This window comes from Phoxinus phoxinus (genome assembly GCF_949152265.1).
Source record: "Phoxinus phoxinus genome assembly, chromosome: 7".
In the NCBI taxonomy this organism is placed as follows: Eukaryota; Metazoa; Chordata; class Actinopteri; order Cypriniformes; family Leuciscidae; genus Phoxinus; species Phoxinus phoxinus.
Window position 1 is genome coordinate 13608812 of NC_136882.1, and position 26037 is coordinate 13634848.

Here is a 26037-nt window from a genome sequence, read left to right on the forward strand (position 1 = left end):
AGGATATTTCACAACAGGTAAACGATTACTGTTCATTTGTTGTTCACATTTTCAGTAATATATCTATTAATAATTAGGAAGGAGGGCCGTTTGAGTTTAGAAGTGTGTGAACTATAGTAGAAATATAATCAAAAGGTCAATAAAACCAGTGAACACCAACATGCGATCTTACCACAAGTTCTACATACATACTACAAGAGGTGACCATGTCCATGACACAGGTAAAAATGGTCGAGGGTGGAAATTGATTCAGTCAATTCATCAACCATTTTATTCATACAGTACACAGCTACTATGTAAGAAAATGCTGGCAGTAAACATTTACATTTTATACGTAGGCACAATTAATACAATACATGTCCTTACAAACAATGCATAAAAATGAACAGCTTCTGGAATTCTCCAACTAAATTAAATGGCCAAAATTAGAAAATAATAATAAAAAAATGTTTTACAACATAAATACAAATACAGTGACCCTGTCAAAGTACATGGACTTAAAGCAATTCAGCACATTCTCTAAGGATATATAAAGGCATATGAGTCTGGATGGGACATCCTAACAACCATGATAGAGGTGCATGGTGTTGAAGGTGATGTGGTCATACTGCTCCTCTACACTGACTGACTTGCGGTGCTCTATCTGACTGCTTGCGTCCTCCATGTTCTCAGCTGTATCTCCATTATGATGCCCAAAGGGAAGGCCTTTGTCAAAGTAACCAATATGTAAAGAAACACCCACATTCCCAATATGATCACAGTTCTCAACCTCGGTTGAATTCGCATTTACGTTCCCACGCGTCAGGTCACCACCACCATTGAGGTGCTGCACAGGATGGCAGCGCCCATTAAAAGGAAGTCCTGCTGTCAAAGAGAACAAATGAATTATAATCTCATTAACATTAAACTATGAACTGAATGTTTTTGTTTTGCACAACAATTTCCAACAGCTTTCGTCTTTGATCCAAACTGAATTCTGCGTTGTTAATGTTATTTAGTGGACATTTCTCTGTAGATTGTTCAGTTTAGGGTTTTCAAAATCACATCCAGTTTGGTTTACATAACATGATTACATCTGAACATTTGAACCAGAGATTAAAGTTCTGCTTCAAGTCCCTGCAACCTTAAACACTTTGCCCAATCAATATTAAATAACAGGGATTAAATCTTAATCTCATTTATGTTAAGTGTGGAAGCAGCAAAGTTGTTTAGGGGTTACAAAGGAAAGTGCAAACCACTGGATTATAATCTACGAAAAGGGGTATCAAATTACCATGCATGCGGCTTCTATTTTGATAAGTTCTAATAAACAATTCATAAGTACAAACCCAAGAGTCAATGATGATTGTTAAATGACAGAACATTTAATGAGTATAGAAATTACATTTGCATCAATCTTAGGCATCCACACATGAACAATATTTTCCATCTCAATCTCATGTTTAAATGAGCACTTACAGTCAGATGTCCCTTTGTAATTCAGAATAGTTTGAGTAGGAAATCACGCGTTAGTCTATATGCAGTTCTAAATGTCTGCCATATGTTCTGTGTGAAATATGACAATTTTTATATGAATTTATATAAAGTACAATGTATTTAAAGAACCAACTTTTTCTCAATTAATAGCTACTATCATACAAAATCAGTTTAGCAAATATTTTCTAACACTGAAATTCTATGCAAAACATTAGCTGGGGGGGGGGGCCTCGAACAGTAACCTGACTGATAAACACTTGAGACTGAATAAATCTAACAAGACAGACCATCTTCAAAAGATTTAGCAATAACCGCAACAGAAAGAAAGGGAACAATCTAATATAGTAAAATAGGCTAAGGTTAAAGAAGTGACTGAATAGCACCTAGACCTCCAAACAAGAACACACGCATGAAAGCTGCACAGCGAAGGTCCATGGATGTTCTCTATACATTCATGAAAAGATATGCTTTGGCATGACAAGATACTTAAAAGATCAAGAAATAAAATAAAAATAGATTGAAAAATAAAATGCACAATATTTCATGTTTCAAACATGGAAAAAAATGCATTCACCTGGGATTAGTTTTTTTCTTTTCTTGCTACTTTACAGGAAAATAATATGGGTCACTCATATAAAAAAGTATTAACCAACAGCCTGAACCAAAATCCAACAACATTACAAAACTCAAGGGCAGGAACTTGGCAGGGAAAATAACAATTCACAGCAAAAGCTGTCAATCAGTATCGTACTAAGACTGAAGAGAAAAAAACATTGACAAACTTTCCAAGTATCGATTTCAGGGCATAAAAAAGCCTCATAACAAAATGAAACTACTTTAGAGAGAAGGAAAAATATCTGAATATTTTAATTGTTCTTGGAACGCTTTGGAATCAAATTTAAAATGGCATCCAAGGAAGTCATTGTGCAAAACAAAACTCAATTGGCTCCTACTGAGCAAAAGAATTTCTCAATTTTAGTTTAAAACAAAGTGCATACCACCAAAAGTTAAAAGGACGGGGTGGTGTGAGTAACTTATGATCAAATGTTTTATACATGCGATGTGTGCCAAATTAAATTATTTTCCCTCCCAGACACACATCACCAAAAGAGTTTAAACGAAGCAAGGCAAATGCCCCTACAAATAGGCATAGGAATTAGTGCAACGACACGGTATCTGCATGGAGGTAACGGTGAAGACCTCCAACTCTTTGTGGACTGAAGGTCCACTTGAGGATGAGCTCTCCATGTGGACCCCCCTGTCTTGCTCTGGACTCATGTAGCCATTGGACGCCAAAGGCAAGGATCCATTTAAGAGTCGGTTCCCACCTGTGGTACTCAGTGGTGGGCCAAACTCCATGTGCATGTTCTCCATCTGGTCCTTTCCGCTGGACCCGTTTATTGGCTGATAACCGAGATCTGCAATGACACATGTTAAGGTATTAACATGTGGTGATGACAGTCCAAAAATGAGCCTAACTAATATAAAGTTCAAACATTAAAGACAAATGACCTGTCAGTAATACACAAAAAAAATTGAAAAAAAAATTACAAGCAATAGCACAAATCAATACAACAGAACAAAGATAAAAATTACATCAATTGTTTTGACATCAAACGTTTTTTAGGTAGTTCTACCAGTAGTATTTCAGGTACAGAAATTAAATAAATGTAAAACAACAGTTAGTCTTCACTCTAAAAATAATAATAAAAACGGATTAATCTTTGTTAAAGCTAATGATAATGATACAGACAGCAGCTGGTGTATTAGGCTGGATCTAATGCACTTAATATAATGATGATACAAACCTGATTTCTTCATCAACTGTTTACACTTCAAACTTGGGCTACGTTCAGACTGTCAGTCCAAATTATTTGTGTATCTGATTGAAATCTGATCTAAAATAATTGATGTCCACACTGTGTATCGCAACTGTTCAGATCCGATTTGTAGCTTTCGTTTTCTAGAATATCTGTATTGGTTTCTATGGCAATGAAGTTGCGTTGGTAGGTATACGCCAAAACAACAACAACCACCGCAACATGGAGGGGTTTGCAATAGAGATATCTAATTAAAATTTGACAACATCTATCTTCTGAGGCCTTTCATGCAAAAGGGGATATGCACAAAAATCGGATTTGGACTGATAGTCTGAACGTAGCCACAGTCAACTGTTAACGAGGATACGCGGCACAATGGATATTTTGTCATTTTATGTGTATTTGTCTGCTTAAGTGTAAGGAGACACAAAAGAGAATTCTGTTAATTCGGTGTTTAAGAACTCTACATACCAAATTGAGTTTTGTGTTGCATCTCCTTGCACTTGAATGGTAAATTCACTTCAATTTTTAATCTGTGAAATATTCAGTCAAGACTTACCATCTGTTCTGGCCTTTTTAATGTGATTGGACTCCATGCAATCAAGAGACCTCTTTCGGCTGGGAACCCCATTAAGGGTGCTCCGCTCTTGGATTAGCTTGCGGTCCCCAAAGCACAGAGAGCCATTGGTTGAGAACCCGTTAAGCTGACTGAGCTGCTGGTTCTGGGCATTGGAAAGCAGCTGGGCACACTCTTGAAAGCCCTGGGCATGGGCTAGGTCAGCTGCGGTCAGTCCACTAGCGTTCCTCATGCTGCGCAATGATAAAATGAGCGTGTTAACACTGCTGCACTATGGCAAATGTTTGTAAACCACTCATACACACAAACACACACACTGTCCCTTTCTGCATTTCATATCCTATTTTATTTCTGACATATACATGTTCTTTAATCAGGAAAAAAAAAAAAAAGGACAAATCATTGAAAATGTATATAATTTAAAGACATTTATAATGTTGTGACTTCTCAACTGCAATAGAAAATGAAAAACCATTGAAGCATACACAAGTAGACAAGAACATGAAAAAAAGATAATACAAATAAGCATAATTCAATTACACCAGTCAATGGTAAATATCTGTCAATGGCCAATTTGCACAAGTGGAGAGATTATTTCCCCAAGATTGACTGACAAGGGGAGTTTGGCACTGCTAAATACAATTTTCCAAGAATCCTCTTCAATGCAAGAGATGAACTGGACAGATGATTCATTTAAAAATAGTGAAAAGGAAATAATACTATTGTTTATTAATGCTATTAATAAACATAGTAAAGCAGTTGCAATTAAGATGACAATAACTGTAGATAGAAATGTAGACGAACAAAGTCAGTACAAGTCTTCTTGAATCTGTAATAAGTGGCCTGGAAATCTGAATAAAAATATCATGGCAATCCATCTTCTGATAAAAAGAGAGAGAGAGAGACTTGTCCCTTAAAGAGGTTTTATGGTGGGTGAATCTTCATTTGCATGGCTGAAAAAGGACAGCTTGGAAGTGACAAGGGGAACCAGACCTGGTCAGGAAAGTCTTCTTTAAACACTCAAAGATAACAGTACAGCAAGTTAAAGAGAAAAACATCCTGGCAAGAGGAAGATGGTGAACGCTGATACCGTAAAGCATTAAAAGGGTAATGTGAGATGCAATCCAATTTAAAATTAGACATGACAGCAAGAAAGGATTGAGAGTGTGCATTTGGCATCAACACAGTCATTTTCTATTGCAGTGAAGAACCAGAATACATGAATGAACAAAATCAAGGGCAAAATAACAGTGTTCACACTTACCCCCGGGGCTCCAGTTAACACTTCTATCATGAATGCAGTGAGAATACAGAAATGTCACTCTTGGTAGCGCAGTGCACTGTATACACACAGACTAGCCTCAGACAACCCAAACCAATTTATATCAGACACCGATAATTTGTTTAATGTCACTAATTTGTGTGTTGTTCTCTCTTATAAGCAAATGTGTGTATCTGGGGTTTGAGTGACTCTTTATTCATATTACATGTAACATTGAAGCTAGGACTTGTTAGACAAGATTTGTTACCAACTACATTTAAATTTATTGGGGATAGGAGCAATGTACACCTACAATACATCATTCCACATTGCATTAAGGACCCATTAAGAACATTTTACTGAATCTATTGCAGAAATGCATAACCTAAACCAATGTTTTCCAACCCTTTTCCTATAGGTACACCAACAGAACACATTTTGGATATCTCCCTTACCATCCATTTCAGGAGCGACTTGGGAGGAGCCTCCAAGGTTAGGAAAAAAATGAATGAATGAAGTGCGGACATACTACATCTGCACAGTTCTTGTGACCTACAGCACAAGTTACGTTGCTTCACTTCCATTCACAACACCCATCCCGTGGCCTCATGGGACATTCAAATTTCCATCAGATGTGCACTTCAGAACCTTGGCAGTAGGTAATCTGGGTACTTTACACTTACCGTTTTATGAAAACTATGAATTCAGAGATACTACTCTTTTTGTGTACTGTTATTTCCCAACTGTATAGTAGGGATTAGGGAATCAGCCAAACATATTCAAATGAAGGGCATCTCTGTTTTAAGTCTTTACCAACAATCTTATGAGCTGAATTGTGTTTGATAAGGAAGAGTCTGAAAATGTGTACTGTTGGTCTGCCTCCAAAACGGTCCAAGATCTTTAAGCACATCAATAGCACTGTACTGTGGGGAAACAAAGTCTCCGGTGCCAAGACCTTGGTATTTGATTGGAAAGAGGAAGGAAAATGCTGGCAGTCTCCAAAACCCCATATCTCATTTTCATAATTCTGAACCTGTGTGCAATTTGTGCAAAAGAAAGCATTTCAAAAATATTTTAAACTTAATATTAAATATATTATAAAGTAACAATGCTTAATGTTAGATATAGCAAATAATCATTAGGTAACAATTAAACTCACTTTATCCATTTTAACTGATGTCCCTTCTGCGCTACCACTGAGTTACATACATGCAGTAAGGGGTTTGCTTGTGGCTTTACGAAAACGTTTTGTTCATTCATGGATTCATTATAAAACAGTCATCATAATATTCATTAGAACATGTTTTTTTAATCTCTAACTATATCACAGTCCACACACCCACATTCATTCCAACACATAAAACATTTTTAAATCATACATCTAAAAATAAAATACAATTTCCAGCAAATAAAGTAAAAATCAAACAATTTCCATTGAACAGACCCTCCCCAATTATTCCTACCCAAATCTGAAGAAAAATATGAATGCTTCTCGGATGTTCTGATGTCAAAAAGACATTTGTAACAAATACTTCAGAAGGTGTGTGGCCATCCTGGCAGGTCTCAATTGGAAATGAACCTCTTACTGTAGGTGCAAGAAATCTGAAATAATTACCAACACAAACACAATGATCATGTGGACAACAGCTTAATAGGTCAAATGTATCCACTGTTGTTTTATTGGCCCAAATCTATGAGTAACTTGAACATAAAATACAATTCAGATTAATTTGTTCCCTAGGGTTAGTTTCTTTTGCTGCTTTTATGACCTCAATAGTTATTTTGTACATTCATATTGCAAATATATTAAAAACCCTGTTGTTAAACATCTCTTAAACAAATGAGAAACGCATCACGTAATCTAAAATAGTAGCCTACATTTTACTTTGATGGTTGCAAGGTGTCTACCCTTGCTACGGCGGCGAAAGGTTTTGAGCTATTGCTGCAGCAAACAACTCAATAATTGTAGATCACAGATAATATAATGTTACTTAAGAAAAATAAATGGGTGTGATTTTCTTGCACATGCGTAATGTCCCCTGAATTAGATGCCTGAAACCTAAGTGCCAGTTCAGTTTAAAAAGCCAGATTTTCTGAAAACTGTTTGGTGTTTTGTTTACATATTGTCCACAATGTTGACAGAGTTACATCAGATTTCTGGTACCTTTAATTAGAGGTCATTTCAGTTCATGTAAATGTAAAAGATACATGAACAGAAAACCTGTTATTCATTTGTATTGATTTTCATTTAGTTTCCTCACTGCTACTTGAGTTCTTATTTGGAATTGAAATAAATGTAATTAGAAGTGTGGCAGTTAATAGAATAAAGTTATGTATATTTACTTTGCTTTTTGAATGAAGACATATATTAGTGTTTGGGCCAAACTTTACAGTAATTTGGTGACACTATGGTCATGCACATCCTGCAAAGTTCCCCTTTCATTTTGTGTGTACAGAATATAAGATTCAGTCTAGAAATGGCCAAGTTAGGTTATTTATGTGGCAGTACACGAGAAACTTTGATGCCAACAGTTTATGAAACCCTTAATTAAAGAATTATTAGCAACTGGACATGCTAATATCTGGTAAAAAAAATTTCAAACTCCTGTCAATGTTTTGTTTATGCTCGTTATGCTGTTGCATTAAACTACGGTATGCTACGGATACTTAACCATTTTTCTCTACTTATCAGATTCAGGTGAATTAAAGAGTTCACCCAAAAATAAAATTCTGCCATAATTTACTCACCCCTCAAGTTGTTCTAAACCAGTATTCATTTCTTTCTTCTGCTGAACACAAAAGAAGATATTTTGAAGAATGTTGATGAACAGTTGATGAACCCCATTGACTTCCATAGTATGGAGAAAAAAAAAAATACTATGGAAGTCCATTGGGTACATCAACTGCTTGGTTACCGACATTCTTCAAAATATATTTTGTGTTCAGCAGAAGAACAAAATTAATACAGGTTTGGAACAACTTGAGGATTGGATAAATAACATCATTTTAAATTTTGGGTGAACTATCACTTTAACAGCTATTTTACTGACAATATCAAACACTAATTTACAAAGACTGTGTTTAGATATCTGCGTGTATGTATGTCAAACATTCTTGAGGTTTTAAATAATAATCTTGGATTACTCTAGATCTAACCTATTGCTCATAATTACTTCACAAATTGCTTGAATTAGCCTCTTGAGTAACCAAGATGGTTTATTGCCACAGATGTACTCTGGTGGCCTTCTCATTCATTTTAGTACCTCAAATGGCGTTTTGCTAAATGTCTGGATTGGATTCACAAATACCTTCAAAATTTGTCACGATTTTCAGCAGGGATGTGCGAGACTTGTCGACTAAACGATGATTCTGCTGGAAATACTAGTAGATTACTATCCCATGTTAAAATTACTGTCATGTTAATGTTACATTTAATTCTGTAGTGGGGGAAAAATCTGTAATATCCACTCGGAAGACAGTATTTTGCCATAACAATTAGGCTCGCTTATTGGATTGTTATACTACCGGTTATGAGGGAAAATAGCCTACTGAAATACACTGCCCTGGCCAAAAAATAGTCGCTGATTGGATTTGAATAGGCAAATACTTTATATAGTCCATGACTGGATCCTTATGGCTGTGATCTTAAATTCATTGAAAGTCTTTGAGTTGTGCCGGAGGAGACTTTACGAAGTGCTGGACTCTTGCATTGTCAATACTTCTACATGAAGTTCTACTTCTACATCTTGACCAAAAATTGGTGCATATCTTGATGTAAATGACTGTTGTCATCCCAAAGACTTTCAATGAATTTAAGGTCTGGACTCAGAGGTACCAATGCATGTGTGAAAATATTCTTCATGCTCCTCCCAACCATTCTTTCACAATTTGAGCCTGATGAATCTTGACATTGTCATCCTGGAATATGGTCATGATGTGTCTTCCTACATGGTTGTTTAATAAATTAAAAGCTACACTCTCCATCAATTAGGGTTAGAAGAACTGTTGCCAAACATATAACATGCTAGAAACTTAATAATGACTGCAATAATGATCCAGTCATATACTCTTAAGCATTTGCCTATCAAGGAGTGACTTTTTTCCCCAGTCAGTGTATTTTATACCGGTTTAAAGGAAAACCATTATGAATGAAACTTTACAATAACAAATATAATAGCCTTAAATAATGTATAGTTTAGGGGTGGAGGTTTATAAACATTTTTTAATCATTACCCGATACCCAATATATTATATGATAGACATAATGTGTGTTACAATAAACTGTTAATTTACAGCACTATTAATAATTATTAAACATTATATAATAATGGGGGGGGGGGGGGGGGGGGGGGCTCCATGTCCATTTTGCTTGGGGCCCCCAAATTCCTTCAAACGGCCCTGCCCCTAGGATGCACGTCAAGCTTTCCTTGCAATTTTGCCACCGGTCATGTGTACAGGTACTTTTCACACAAGACATGTTAAAACCTGGACACGGAAGCGGTGGTAACGAACAGCAAATCCTTGCCATACTGATTTACTTATGCTGGCTAACTTTTAGAGACAGGGATAGCTCCAGGTTGTAATGGGCAAGCTGAAAGGTAACAATGCTACAATAGAAACTAACCCCTAAACTTACCCCACACCCTAACAGCTTAAGCAACCAATTGAATAGACCTTTCTGCACACCCATTACTCTGACCTGGAGATACCCACACTTGAACTTTAATTAGGAAATTAATTATCTTTATGATATGCTATTAAGATGGTACTTGCTGGTCCCTGCACTGCTTATTGATTAGTTTGATTTTAATGCATGTATATTTAATCATTTTAATTCAAACTAAGGAGTTGCACATTACGGGTTAGTTCACCCTAAAATTAAAGTTCTGTCAATTTAAACACCCTCATGTCGTTACAAACCTTTCCTTTATCTTCTTTAAAATGTTAATTAAACCTAAGAGATTTCTGTCTCTCCATTGAAAGTCCATTACACCAAAACTTTGACGCTCAACCAACAAACAAAGAGTTAATCAAGTGGTATGGCAAACAGAAGCTCAAACTTGCTTGCTTGAGGCATAAAAACCAAGATTTATTCTCATGCGTCAAATAAGTTCGGTTGAACTTTGGTTTACCATGTTTCATGTGCTCTATGTGCATTGTTCAATATTTATATGTTAATAAAAGCCTACATTAAATCTATTCATTGCATAACGCAATCATGTCTCTTCAGAAGACTTCTAAGTCATATGGATTACTTTTCCAATCTCTTTAGGACCTTTTGAATTGTTGGTGGAATAAACTTTCAATAGAGGGACAGAAATCATTCAGTTTTCATTAAATGTCGTTTCGAAGATTAACAAAAGTCAAATAGGTTTGGAATAACATGAGTGGGTAATTGATGACAATTTTAATTTTTGGCCAAACAATTCCTTTAACTTGCAATTTTCTAACATAAAAAGTCAAATAGGTTTATATATATACACATTAGACCTGCCAGGTTTGCCACTGATTCCTGGTCAATTTCAATGTTCAATACAGTGTGAATAACTGTAGCAATTTGGCAAATTACAATTTCACCTTGGCGAATGAAAGTTTTATTTCAGTAATGAAACAGAAGCATTCATTTTGTTTCTTCATTCCCGATATGCTTTGCTACTCTCTATTTCAACTTCTTCAATTCTCTTCCATAGCCCTACCACATATCTTCCTGAGCATCAGACCATGCTTACTCTGGACGTGACTAAGGGACTGATTAGACCTGTCCTATATACGTCCTATGGTTAATCTATAAAAAAAAAGAGGAAATAAATAAACATCAAATGCATTGATTTAAGGGCACAATTAAGCAAAGCATGCAGGTCAAAAACAAAAACTAGATCTAAAAAAAACAACAAAAAAACTTTGTCTTTTGAAAGTTCTAGGTACAAAATGTCCTATCAGTAAAACCAATCACCGCATGAAATACCTCAACAGTTTGCCAGTGTGTTGATACTGAAGGAGCGATAGTGAGAACACTCCTAATGCCACAACAGTGTAGTTTCGTTGAGGGAACTTGGAGTGAGTCAGCAGTGTCTATTTGGAAAGCTCTCCCCCTTTTCTAGGATTACTTGAAAAAGTCAAGTCATTTCGAATTCAATAGCTGCAAAACATTGAGATGTGTAGATGTTCTCTAGAATTTTGCCGTAACAGTTAACAAAATGCAATCTCCATTTCTTTTGTCATCATGCCACTTTCATAAGGACAAAGGTGACAGATGATTCATAAAAGAACATGTTTTATTATAAGGTAATCATATCATAGGTTAAATTCTGCAGGCGACATTGTAAATACAAACAGTTTCTCTCTATGAACAAAGTCTCAGAATAATAGATGCAGACAGGTTAAAACAAAATAGTAATGCTATTAATACTATTAAGGTCTAGTAATGCAAACCCTCTGATGTTTAAGCCTGTGCTTTACCCTGCTCTCCTTTACTATAGTACCTGAACCACACTTTCTCCTGTCAGACTTTTGGATCGAGGGCTTTGGGAGACTAGAGAAAAAAATAAAAATAATTCAGAATGATAATAGCAGAAAGACCATCTACTGTATGTTTTAAAATGGTTTAGGACTAACCAGAAGTGTTTTCCCCCCTCATGACTTACTTTAGAGAAGGGAAAGGAAGTGATAAAGAGAAATTATACGTTCCAATCAGACTCGTACCATCCGCATGTCAGTTACATAATCTAAGCTTCAAAAATATAGTGTGCCTTAAAAAGAATAAGTTAAATTAACATGGAGTTATAAATGGACATTTAAAAAATGTATAAGGATATTAGGCCAAACTCTGTCATTTCAACTGGACATTTTATCTGAAATACCTCCTTTGCAGAATTTAAATAAAACAAGGCAATAAAGAAAGATAATTGTCAAAATATACACTAGAAGCCTTGTACATCCCTGGTAAAGAACAAGAAGCTGAACAAAGTGAATTCAAACCAACATGAGAACCACAAGGCTTTAAAAGAGAAGGGAGTGCAAACCTTTCTGTATCACAGAAAGAGAGAAAAGAAAGAAAAAAAATGTGACAAAGCACTTTTTTCCCCAAAGGACTTGGCCTGAAGACATCTGAGTGAAGAAAGAACCAAGATTTCAATGACAAGACGGGAGATGTATGAAGTGTGTCCATCCATCAGACATAGTTAAAGTGTGGATGTCTTTTCAGTAAGCCATGAATAACTGGAGACGTCCAATAGAAAAAGAAAAACCTATTTAGATGCGAATACACATTTGTGCAGTTGATAATTGTGAAACTGATTCCAGTGCATTTAAGATTCAAGCAGAATTTGGAGGGGATCCATTCTCACGCTCTTTGGAATAAAAAAGAAAATTCAGGAAATTTTTCAGTGGACATTAAGCAATTCCTTTGTTGTTTTGTTGTTTTTTTTTTTTTTTTTTTGCTGGGATCTGGTAGCCTAGAAATTTTATTTTGCAGCCAGTGTCATCTACCAACTCTCCGTTGGCTTGCGAGCTGGAAAAACCAAACTCTAGTCAGGCCAATCACATCGTGTATAGAGTCGTGGACGGGCTTAATATAATGATGCCAGAGTTGTGACGGTTCCACGTGAATTCCCTGCAACTTGAAACCAAAGAAGATGGCTGGTGCTGCTGGCGATCAGCGTTCTTTCGAATCGGCTTTGGCCGCGACTCTGGAAGATTTGGAGTTAAGTTTTCTTTGAGCAAAGAACGGCACTGAAGTCATTCTTAAAAAAGGAAGATGTGTTCGGACTACGTCACCACCTTCGTTCCTCTGGTTGGTTGTAGCGTTATCCTATTGCGTGCAGAGGGAATTTGAAAGACAACCGTTTATCCCTCCCCTCGTATCGAGCCCTGTCATGTGTGTTCCCAGACCCAACATCTTGATGTGGGTCTGGCTTGTCAGGCTAGGGATCTGGTGGAACAGTTCCAGCAATAAGGCAATAAATGAATTTATATTTCTTGTAAGCTCAATTGTCTTCTCTTCGCCATTTATGTTGTTTAGGTTTCAGCTTCAGTCCAAGAGAAAGGAATATCAGACAATTTAATCAGAATGAAATGGTGCCCTTTAACCAGCTTTTAAGGTAGGAATATGGTGGTCTGTTCAATTGTCCTGAATATTTTCACTGGTGGCCGACATGTTTTCTCCAGAAAAGTAAAGCATCATCTGGATTCGGGTCTCAAGAAATCAATTAAAATAAAAGCTCGAAATAGATAGTGAGGAATCAGATAAAACATCCAGTTTCGCATTTTTTTAGGTCATGTAGATTTAGAAAAAAAAAAATCATATTACTCTGTCTGTACTAAGAATAACTCCAAGTTTCCATGTTTTACACTGATAATATGGTGAACAAGACAATTCTGACGTTTGTGTCCTATGTGTTTGAACTTACAGATCTAAAGAAAATTAAGTGAGTGTTAAGACCTCACCATTGATGAGAAGGAGCAAATTAACTCAACTTAAAACCAGTTTGCTGAAGTTTTCAGATTTAGCAATATGAAAAAAGTAGCTTTAGAGGGAGAATTATATTTTGTCTAGGATTCAAGGCAAATGTTTAAATAGAAATGTTTAAATATAAAACCCCAAAACCCTCGTTCCTTTCAATCTCCTACCTAGGCCTATATATTATACAACCCTTTTAATTTAAACCTTCCCTTCTGCTTTGAATTGGGTAAATCTGACACACTATAGCTGTCAACAGAATTAATGTTGCCTGGGGCTTCAGTGCCACTACCACTGCAAGACTTTTGAAACATTGCTTACACTGCCATAATAAAAATCCTATTTGTGGGGCTGCTAAATGCACATTTCATCATTATCTCAAAAGCATTTCAAATAGGGCAATAAACATGCACTAATATAAATTGAACACTTAAAAACAACCCCTAGATCCTAGATGTTTCTCCTCTGTTTTTTTTGAATGCCACATACTCAGGGAAAAGTAAGGGATATTCCACAGCAAGCTATGGATTAAATTATTCTAATGCACAACGTCGAGGCAAAGAAACACCCAACGTGAATCGAGGTGCATTCAAATAGTTTAATGCACAGCCAGCTGTGGATTATCCTGCTTATACCATGGTCATTTGCCAGCATAAGATGTTATTGATGTTTGCAGTACAATATTTGACCGAAAGGGTAAAAATTACGGTTGGTTTTGTCAGTGGCTGGTAGATCTAGCCTTCTGACCGCTTTGAATCAGACAGAGATAAAGTAGTGTGGTAAGATTACATTTATCTGAATGAATGAATGAATGTGTGAGTGTGCTTCAATGAAAACAGTGCATTAATATAGAACAGTTATTAAACTGATTTGGAACAGCCTGTGCATTAAACAGTTTTATTGCACACCTTTCATGAGTATTCAGACAGACGATGGTATAAAGCAACATAACCTTAAGTAATCAGACTACTTCTAACACTGATTTGTTTAAAAAAAAATAAAAGGTTGTCAATTAAAATATACCATGGTCTAATTTAGATAGTATGTATGGTACCACTGGGCAGGATATAAATGTTTTATTAAGACTTTTGATGCAATTAGGTCTCTCTCTGGTGCCCGTTTGTGTTCCTCTGTCTGTGAAACTTCAGGTGTGTGAGGTTTCTCTTTTTACTTAAACACAAGGCCATACACTATTCAAAAGTTAAAAGCTTCTCCTAGTTAAAAGATTCTCTGTTATGAATCAAACATATTTGCCATGTCAATTTATAATGAACATATCGTATTTAGAATAATTTCAATTGACTAAATGCTACCCCTGAATTGAAGAATGTTTGAAGTGGTTTTACACTGCATTGTTTTTCAATATTTTCTATTGACTGGAAGTGAATTAAATGCTGCGAAGTCCACAGTTTAGCCAAATAGTTGCTATACTGCTAATTTAAATGTACCATGTGACAATAGCAGAATGCAGCCTTCTAGTCATTTCTATACTGTACATTTTTAACAAATGTAATTATTTTTTTCAATGTAGCAAGTATCTTAGTTTTATTGCAAAACTTTACTATAAGATTCAATTTGTTAACATCAGTTAATTCATTAGGTATCCTGAACTAACAAAGAACAATTTATTAATTTATGTAAATGATAAACAAACTATACTATAATATAATTTTAGCGTTTCAAGTTGTATATATATTAATGGACAACGATTTTAATGCACAACGTGAAGGCAAAGTACCGGAGTTTCAGATTTCATGCACAGCTAGCCGAGGATTATCACGCTTATACCATGGCCATTTGACAGCATTGACAACTCGTAATTGATGTTTTCAGTGCAATATTTGACTGGAAGGATAAAAATGGCGGGTATTTTCGTCAGTTAAGGCTCGTTAGATCTAGCATTGGCCTCATTGAATCAGACGCAGTGATAAAGTAGTGTGGTAAAATTACATCTTATGAAAATGTATTTGAATGGATGAATTATAGCACTTTTTTGGATTCATTATCGAGAGAGAGCGAGAGAGCTTACCTGCTTCTGTGCAGCGTCTCTCTCTCGCCCTCTATTAACGACAAAGCTGTGAGTTATACAGTATAATGTAGCCATTCAGTAATGAAGCCATTTTATTAATAAAAGTCACGGGGCAGCGTGATCTCTGTATGTTTGAGTGTGCTTTAATGAAAACATAACATTAATATAGAACGCTGAATAAACTGACTTGGAACTACAGTACCTGTACATTAAAAGGTTTATTGCACACCTTCCAGCCAATCAGAATCGAGTATTTAGACAGACCATGGTATCAACATGAATTAACAATAGTGCATTTACAAATTATCGTTAACATAAATTAATAATTTTACTTTGTGATACTGTTAACAAATGAAAGGTAATAGTAAAGTGTCCTCAGTTTTAATTAAATGGCATAGACTATTGTTATAAATGATATTATTGTTTGTTAACACTTTGCTGACCAGAACCATATGGCATTCAAAAGAGGAGCACAACATCTGCATGTCAAATTTGTTGTTGTAGTGCTTTCAGCAGACGTGTGTTCTTTACACCAAACGCCTGCAAGAAACACTACTAAGATGACCGCTGTTCCACAAAACACATCATACTTTGTTTTACAAAATAGGACTTTGAGTCAACTAATATTGGTTTGAGCATAGAAGCATATATTGAGCATATATTACGAACCAATCAAGCACAATAGATGTTAGACTATTTTGCAATTTCATGATCTGGTAGTGTAAAATGACAATGAACAGATTTTAAATTTCAAGCATTCCCTTTAAAATTATACACATTGAGCCAAAATGTATTAAAAATGTTCAGTCAGTAATAGAAATGTTATTTTCATGTATAGATGTGCCTCTGTGGAAGAACAGATCATTTCCAGTTATTCATTATGTCCACTATCATCATTAAAGTATGCCTTAAATTCCCATGTGGCATTTTTCATTGTTGAGAGATATGAAATGGCGAGAGTCTGTTAAGATTCAACCGTTGCATTTCTCCAGAATGAGCAACAAGGACACTCCTGCACTATTGAATGTGTGCGATGCAGTTTATTCAAGTGACAATTCTTAATATACAGGAAGTTATACTTCCAAAAGCAAATCTTAGTACGAGAGCCTTGTTGCAAAACTCTGGAGATCTGTAGACAAACAATCAAGATCATGTATGAGCTTCCATCAGAATCCCTCTGCAAAGTCAACTGCACGTTTTATAACAAGTGTTGGTGAAGAGAATGCGAAGTACATCTACACATGTCTATGGCATATGACTGTCAGTGGTGTCCAATACTGCTCCTTGACTTTTCTGCTTAGTTTAGCTCCAACCCTAACAAAACACACCAGAACCAGCTTATCAAGGTTATCAGGATAACCAGAAACGTTCAAACAGGTGTTGCAGCAGGTTGGAAATAAACTCTTCAGGATTGGATGATGAACACTATCGGCATAGATTTGTAGCTACCATTTCTTTGTTATTTTCACATGTGTGTTCCTACATTATTTTGGTACAATTTCTAATTTATTCTCTTTTAAAATAGAATACAGTGTTTTCTCTAAAAGGGGATAGTTCACCCAAAAATTAATTCTGTCATCATTTATTCACCCTCAAATTGTTCCTTCTGTTAAACAAGAAAATATATTTTGAAGAATGTCAGCTAACCAAACAGTTGATGGGCCACATTGACTTCCATAGTATTTTTTCTTCTTCTATACTACTCCAACCGTTTGGTTACCAACAGTTCAAAATATCTTCTTTTGTGTTCAGCAGAACAAGTTTGGAACAACATAAGGGTGAGTAAATTACAATTTTCATTTTTGGGTAAACAATCCCTTATTTAGAGCTATAAAAACTATTCTATTTTAAAAGAAAATATTTTATTATTTTAAATAACGATAAAGATATAGTTAAAAAAGTTTAAAATAAAAGAATAGTCCACACCACAACTATAACGATAACAGATTAGAGAGAAAAAATATCGTTCTAATCACTTTCAGAACAATTTTCCAGCTGATGAATGATAAAAACATTGACAGCCAATCAGAATATATCCTGCTTTAAATAGATAGAGCATTTTAAGTAGCAGACAATAAAACTGCAGGACATTATAGTACGTTGGTGTGGACGCTAATATAGTTATCGTTATATATGTGTGAACGGGCCTTAAGAATCCTAGGAAAAACGTATACTTTTTTATACTAAAATTTAAAATATCAAATGCAATGCAGCAATAGAATGCATTTATTAGCCGAATAATGACACTGCAGAGACATTGTGAATGGAGCTCAATTCATCCTTGATATTATAGGGGCTCTCACACTTTATTTCATCTCATCTCCCAACAAGGAAAAAAAAGAAAATCCTTCTCAACAAAGGACCATTTAAAATAGCAACAGTTGTTGTTCGCTTTTGAGCTATGAGGAAATGTGCAACCGTTTGCAACCTTGTATTGACAACACATTTCAAATCAAAAAGTGAAGGAAACAAAAAGGATATTACTGTACCTCCGCACTTCACAGGGGATTATAGAAGACATGATAGAGATCATCAAATTACTAAATTCAGAATACATTTCACAATTAGGCAAAATCAAGCCAATAACACCAAATCTGGTCAAATATTTCAGAAGAGCTCCATCAAAATACATTTCAAAATGGATTGTATTTAGGTCGCTTTTCAAAATCACATTTTCAGCTTTAATGACGAAAAGAATTCACATTCAACATTGAATCTTAAGATATATATATATAGCTGTCTTTTAGAGTCTAGACCAGGGGTCCTGTTCCTGGAGGTCCACCTGCAGAGTTCAGATCCAACACACACGTCTTGATGAAGATCTTCAGTTGTGTTTGATCAGGATTGGCGCTAATCTTTGCAGGAAGATCTCCAGGAACAGGATTGGGCAACCCTGGTCTAGCACAATGGACAAAAGCTGTACTATACTGTGTATTGTGATACTTAACAGTAGGGTTCAATTTGTTACAATCAGTTAATCCATTAGGTATCATGAACTAACAAGAACAGCATGTATTAATCTTGGATAAATGTTAATACATTTTTGTATCAATAACAAATATCAATAAAAAAAAAAACATATTTATAAATTAACTAATTAAATGCTGTAAAAATTGTTAGTTCATTCATGGCATCTAATTCATTAAAGGGTTAGTTCACCCAAAACTTTGCCAATTCTGTGAATAATCACTCACTCTCATGTCGTTCCAAACCCGTAACGTAAGACTTGTTCATTTTCAGAACACAAATGAAGATCTTTTTAATAAAATCAGAGAGGTTTCCATCCCTCCATTGACAGCCTAAGCAACTACCGCTTTCAAGCCCCAGTAAGGTAGTAAAGACATCATTACATCGCTTCATAAAATTGAGGTTAAATGACTGGAGTCACATGGATTACTTTAATGATGTCTTTACTACATTTCTGGGGCTTGTAAGTGGTAGTTGCGTAGGGTGTCAATGGACAGAGCTCTCAATTTCATTAAAAATATTTTCCGTGTTCCGAAGACGGACAAAAGTCTTACGCGTTTGGAACGACATGAGGGCGAGTAATTAATGACAGAAGTTTCATTTTTGAGTGAACTATCCCTTTAAAGGGTAACTAAACCCTAAAACAACTTTTTTTAGTTAATGATCTGTAAGACTGGGGCTTTATTAATGCTGTTCATTGATTCAAGTAATTTTTTGACATTTGGGTATAAAGTGTTTTAATTCTACAATATATGGTGTAAAAACGTCTGTGTGCTGCCCTCTTCAGGTTGAACGGTGGCTACTGCAGTTGATTTTTCCTATTGGAAGTTGTGATTTTTCCTATTGTAACACATTAACTTCAATGAAAAAATCGAATAAACACTCGTCATCCCAAAAACACTGTAGGGGGGGATTTTCTTTAATAGTACCAATATTCAGATATGTATTGCTCAAGAATGTACCATTTTTCATAAACTTAAAATGTATTTCCTTCACATATTAAAAAGCTTTAAAATCTAAAATCTAAAATAATCAGCAGAAAACTCTGACTAACAGATCTGACTGGATTACAGTGTTGTTAATGTATGCATATTTATTCAATATTTCTGTCTTTTTTAATATTGGTTGCATGTCATAACATTTTTAGGTACAAATTGTAACAGCCTCACTTAACAGTTTAACAGTTAACAACAATAAAGAGAATAGTTCAAATTATTTTATTTATAACTCTATTATATTTTATTTTATAACATGCATGCAAGTTTTAAAATCAAGTGAAAATGTGAGATTGAAAACCAGTCAGTTTTCTACCACTCAGGACAATGGGGCTCATTCGTCTTTACAGAAAAGGGTTAAGAAAATCTTAATTCAAGATGGTCTCGCTATAATTCACTAGTGTCTTGAGCCCGTATTGTCATGCAGCAGCAGAAATGAGCCTTACATTCAAGAGAATCCACATTTCAGTTTTGATGGAGCCCTTCTTAAACGAGGCACCAGTGGGGCAATTGAATGGATGCAAGGGACAGAGAGAGAGAGAGAGAGAGAGAGAGATACAGTTACTCTGCGCAGCAGTCAGAGATGACTTACTCTGCCTTGGCTCCCTGGACCAGGAGGGTGGTAATGCAGTCAATGCTGCCTGCACGGGCCGCTTTGTGGAGGGGGGTTTCACCAACATAGTCCTACGAGAGAGAGAGAAAGAGAGGGAGAGAGAGAGAAAGAGAGGGAGAGAGAGAGAAAGAGAGGGAGAGAGAGAGAAAGAGAGAAAGAGAGAGAGAGAGAGAGAGAGAGAGAGAGAGAGAGAGAGAGAGAGAGAGAGAGGGAGAGAAATATTTTTTTTCAGATTGCAACTGCAATATCTTTGTTTCTTCACTTTGTAACTCGTCGTCTGCTTGTCAAAACAGCAAAAATAACCTGTAATAGCAAAACTCACATTATGTGAAGCTTGAAATAAAGTGAGAGCAGAATGTCACAGTTGTAATGTCAGCGTGCAGCAGAAATGACACTCTCCAGAGGATGTTACTCAATCTTTCATATAGAATAGAAATTCTATGAAATCAGCCTTTTGTATTTGCTTAAAATGTGGGACAATGTGTTTGAAATTTAAAGCAAACCATGATTGTGCTTCTCAAAATAATCTAGATAAAATCAAGAAAAAAACTGTAATTGTGACAGGCTGAGCTGATCTATTAGATAAAGCAAATGTCTGCAAAGTGTTATTTTAGCATTATTTATTATTACCATTATAACGTTTATTAATAAAAGGAGTTAATTCACTTTAATTTTAGTTAGTTTTAGTAATTTTGTCATGCGATTTTTTTCTTTCTATTTATTTTCTCAGTTTTACTTCTTCAAACGGTCTTCCTCTTTAGCTAGTTGCTAAGGCAACATTTCTCATTTTTGGCTGTTTAAAAAAAAAAATCTAATATGTGTATGTAATTTTACTTCAGATTTATGTACATTTGGTTACACTTTATTGTAAGGTGATGTAGATATATTGTACTTAATGAAGTACTGCGTATTAACTAACAACATGTACTTACTACCGGTATACAGTTAAGGTTAGGTTTAGGGTTAGTTACTTGTAATCATGCATAATTTACTGTTACTACTATAGTAAGTACATGTAGTAACATGCAACTATGTCACCTTAAAATAAAATGTAACCCAATGTGTGTAGACTACCCAGAGTGCTGAATATGGCATCATTCTCCATTTAGCTGGAAGTGAAAGTGCAATCTCTCCGTCACGACCCAGCATCATCATTTATTTAGAAGCTGCTGGATCATCCTGGCAGAGCAGCACAGGCGCTCCCAGCAGGAGCAATACACTTTTCACTTTGACAGAAAGCTACAGTAAACACTCAAATGAGCGGCTGAGCTTCAGCCAGCCCTTTCAGCCATTCACTGGAGAAGAATGTGTGCAAAATGCATCCAAGTATCAAAAGACAAGACTGTGTGAGAGATCAGTCGATGGGAAGGGTCATGCCCTTAAATGAATAATGCTGAACTGTCTGAGCCACCGGGGATGTGAAACTAGCCTATATTTGGAGAACACATCACTGGTTATGCAACAATGGCCTAGTAATCTCATTTCTCTGCTGTTGCTGTAACACACCAATGAATGGTAGGGGTGGAGGATACGTGAACAATCGGAAATGTGCTCATTTGCTGATGGGGATTACCACATTCTGCACATACGGAAAACATAACAGTGATGCAGTACATGAACACAGCGAAACAGTAAACCCAGGCTGATTGGGTCTGGGACTGGGTTATTATCAAAAATAAGCACAAGTATAAGCCATATTTCATAAACAACTCTACTTTCAATTTCAAATGGGGAAACTGTAGGGGTTGACGGTATGACTACAACCTTAAATCAAGCTGGAATTAGATATCTTGTTAAATTTACATCAGCAGTTGCCAGAAATTCACCCCTAATGTATAAAATAATTTCAGTTTTTCACAGAAAATGTTATGACAGGTCATAGTTTTTACTGACACTACAAACTATTTTTAATGTATCTTATTGTAAAATGACAATTCAATGTTTTTGTTGTTGTTGCAAAAACAGCTTAATGTTATGTAACACATGAATTAAAAACTAAAGTTGTTTGAAATTTGTTTATTTGTTCTTATTTTATTACTGTTGCTTTGTAAATTTAGGCTAGTTCAAATGATCAAACAAATTTGATAATAACAAATAATCTGCATGGCGGTATTTATGACAGTTTTCCCCGTGGTGTCGAATATCTATATTTTTCTAGGTATTGTATGGAAGTTGGAAATTCCAGTATCGTGACAACACCACTGCTTGGTTTTCTCACATAACTCCACGTTGATATCTGCAGTTTTAAATAACACTGATGCGTCTCATATATCACCTCATGAGACGGCGATGTCTTACCTGTCGGTTTAGATCAGCTCCAGCTTGCAGCAGCCAGAGCAAGCACTGAGGATGACCCCCGAAGGCAGCAATGTGAGCAGGCGTCTGGGCAAACCGAGAGGTCACAGAGTTCACACCACATCCCACCTGCATCAGACGCATTACACACTCCAGCTGGGTGACGGCAGAGGACAAAGAAAAAGTGCTTTTAAACAGTGCTCAACTGATATGGGCTTTTCAATAGCTGATGGTAATCGATACCGATAGAGCAGGATAGCAGATATAATGGCAATACTGAAAATACAATACATAAATGCATTTTTAAAATACATTTTAATGATAACAAATGAGATGTAGACATACTGCTGAAATTTCTGTAGACAATTTGTTTTTTTTTTGTATATGGACTGGGACCCTTCACATTTCCGAGGTTCTTCTCAGTAGTGGAAGTTAGGTAAACTTGTATAGTGGTGAACAGAAACTACAACACATTTAATTTTGACGTTCCCAATTGCTCCAATAGCAAAAGAAAAAAATCAATCCACAATGACATTTTTATGACTTAACAAAAGTAGAAACAAATATCTAGCTAGAGATTGATTACATTGGTCAGAAGAGAGAAATATGTCAAATGAGGAAAGACAGCTGTCCGTCACTGCATTCATGACTACAGGTTAGAAGATAGCTGAGAAGATAACTTATCTGATCCGAGGGAGACGAGTTTAAGAACCGAACACACAAAGCGCTGTAAGAGACTTTGTTTAGCACACCGTTATTTGTGTCCCTGCAACATCTGTGTTGTTCTCTCTGCAGCCTCTGAGGAGCCAACTTTCACCCCAGCATGTGGATATTCTAGTTTCTCAACATGAACACGTTTATTAGAACAATATAAAAACACGATAACCATATGCCAACGTCTGTGAAATGGGTCCATTATTCTCCAATAAGGGTTAACAACACCTCTGTTAATCATCAAAATCAGGCTTAATAATTGGAATTGCTTTAACGCACTTGGCTAAGAAAGCGATTGCATTTAACAAAGGAACCATTTAGTGCATTTGATAGATGGTTACTGTTGTGTTTTCAACATTCCTTGATCCTCGTTCCTGCAAGATCTCAAATTTCACCCTGACTCTTCCTGTTATTCATCTAATCAACAGTGCAGTGCCTTAAAAACTATTCGACTCTAGACACTCCCATGCTTAGAATACATTATTACACCCATCCAGATGAAGCAAACAACAGAGAAAGTGGGAGTGGCACCAGAACAGAGAGGTTTATAGCTTCCTCATTCCCTATTTTATAAGTCATATATCAGATTTGGCATCACTTTAAGGCAACTGGAATCTAGATTGATATAAAAACCCTTCTGATCAAGCTCACACGCACTGACACTGCCTTGAAAGGTTGCGGTGCAAGTTCATGCATGCATCCTGTGGAGCTTTAAATGTGCAGAAAATGTTTCCCCTTTTCAGTAACGCATTTCTAAAAAAAATAAACGGATGGGTTAGTGTTTATATCAGCCTGCTGTCTCTCATACTTCATCTGGTTGGGTAACTTTGAGACATCTGAGAACACAACACATCAGGCATCAGTTACATTAATAATGTAGCTCTTGAGAAAGTGAGGGAAACCTGAAGTTCAGCATCATTACCCGAGGAAAGACTACACCCATGTATCAATCTAAAAATACACTTGTATAAATACTGACAAAATACTGAAATGTTTGACCACGTGAATCAAAAACACTTATTCATAAGGGATAGTTCACTAAAAAAACTAAATCATGTTATAATTTATTCACCCTCAAGTTGGGCCAAACCTGCATGTTTCTTCTGTTGAACACAAAAGATGATATTTTGAAGAATGTTGTTAACCAGACAATTGACAGTAGCCATTGACTTCCATAGTGAATGAATGTCACAACATTCTTTAAAATATCTTCTTTTGTGTTTAACAGAAGAAATTTATGCAGGTTTGGAACAACTTTGGTTAAGTAATTTTTGGTTGTTTAAATTTTGGTTATTTTGGATAGTTTAAAATGCTTAAACTATCCATTTAAAGCAGTGGAACCGTATTACTTTCATCGTGTCCAAACAGAAATAATCTGTAAATATTATTCTGAGACGGGTTATTCATATGGCAACGTAAATAAAACGTATGTGTCAAATATAGGCTAGTATACAATAAATGAATAAATCAATGCAACATTTTTATTCGTATGATATTTTATTTAATATGGAATGAGATAGTGTTACTGTCAGATTTTTTTTTTTAACGTTACTTTAGCTGCATTCAATTAATTTCTGGTGCGTTATATCTCTTTTGAATGGCATCCATTGACGTAAGAACTGCATTTCTTTTCTACGTTTTCAAAATACGAAAAGGATCGGTAACGGTTTTACCGGCAGCGTTAAAAAAAAACAATCGTCTTCGTATCGTTCTTTCTCTTTTATATTCACTACTGGTTTATAATCAATAGACAAGCCTGTTAAAATCACGACACAGTCTTAAAATGGAAAACCAAATGCAAAGGAAAGATCCAGCCGAACTGCCTGAGGCTCACGGCACGCACTGAATGAATGCGCCTTTTCAACTATCGTCAGCGCACGTCAGATCCAACACGATGACATTTGCATGGATTAATGATCTGCTTCTGATGCGGTTTGAGTTGAGATGTAAATAACTTAACATCTTCAAGGGGACATTTGTGCACATTGTGGCTGGGTGATAATTTAACTATGCAAGATGATGATAATGTACCTTGCCGAAGTGTGCAGCCCAGTGTAGAGGCGTCCACCCGTAGAAAGAGTCCTCCACCGAGAGCTGGTCTGCGCTGCACTGAAGGAGCGAGCACAGCGCGCCCACATCTCCATCTCTGCACGCCCGGTGAAGAGGGAAGCGAATATTCAGCACCTCCTCGCTAGAAAACCCAGACTCCAGTCCCACCGACATTACTGAACACTCGCTTTTACAAATGCGTGCAAACAGGAATTGTCTCAAAAATGGTGGACTTAACACGATGTCTGCTCTTATTCAGTGCACCGCCCAAACAAAGAGCTTACAAGGCGGGGGAGGCGACGCGAGACTAGACGCACAGCGTGCTCACATACACACACATCACATACTGCGCGCTCGCTGAAGGAACGAAACTTCACTTTGGGAATATCTCAAAACCTAAAACGGATCATTTAAGATTCAGGACTGGAGCTATGGCCACTACAATATGACCGTACACCAAAGCCCGAAACGGATCACTTGAGACTCCGTACCGAGGCTGCGCATGCCCACTACAAAATAAACCTAACACAAAACCAGAAATGGAATATTTCAAACCCGGACTGAGTTTCCGCGTGCCCACTAAATGACCCTCAAAACCAGAAACGGATCCCTTGAGACTTCGAACCGACACTGCGCATGCTCACGACAAAATAAACGTACCACAAAACCAGTAAAGGAGACCTCGAGGATCCGGAGGATGGAGCCACGCATGCGCTTTGCAATTGCAATCTGAACGTCGTGTGACGAAGATCACGGTTGCAACAATGTGTCACATAAAAAAAT

General features: G+C 36.2%; 1 protein-coding gene across 2 annotated transcripts; it reads right to left on the bottom strand.

Moving 5' to 3' along the window:
• Positions 1-239: 239 nt before the first annotated feature.
• On the bottom strand, positions 240-25741 carry ankrd10b (ankyrin repeat domain 10b). Of its 2 annotated transcripts, none has more exons than XM_079617817.1 (6): positions 25237-25741; positions 22495-22647; positions 20176-20267; positions 3856-4106; positions 2805-2894; positions 240-864 (listed from the first exon to the last, which is right to left on the bottom strand). In XM_079617817.1, exons 1-6 carry the CDS (start codon positions 25426-25428, stop codon positions 560-562), a joined length of 1083 nt encoding a protein of 360 aa, XP_079473943.1. In that variant the 5' UTR covers positions 25429-25741; the 3' UTR covers positions 240-559. The 2 variants fall into 2 exon arrangements, with proteins under 2 accessions (XP_079473943.1, XP_079473944.1); XM_079617818.1 differs by having other exon boundaries at positions 251-861.
• Between the last annotated feature and the right edge of the window lie 296 nt (positions 25742-26037).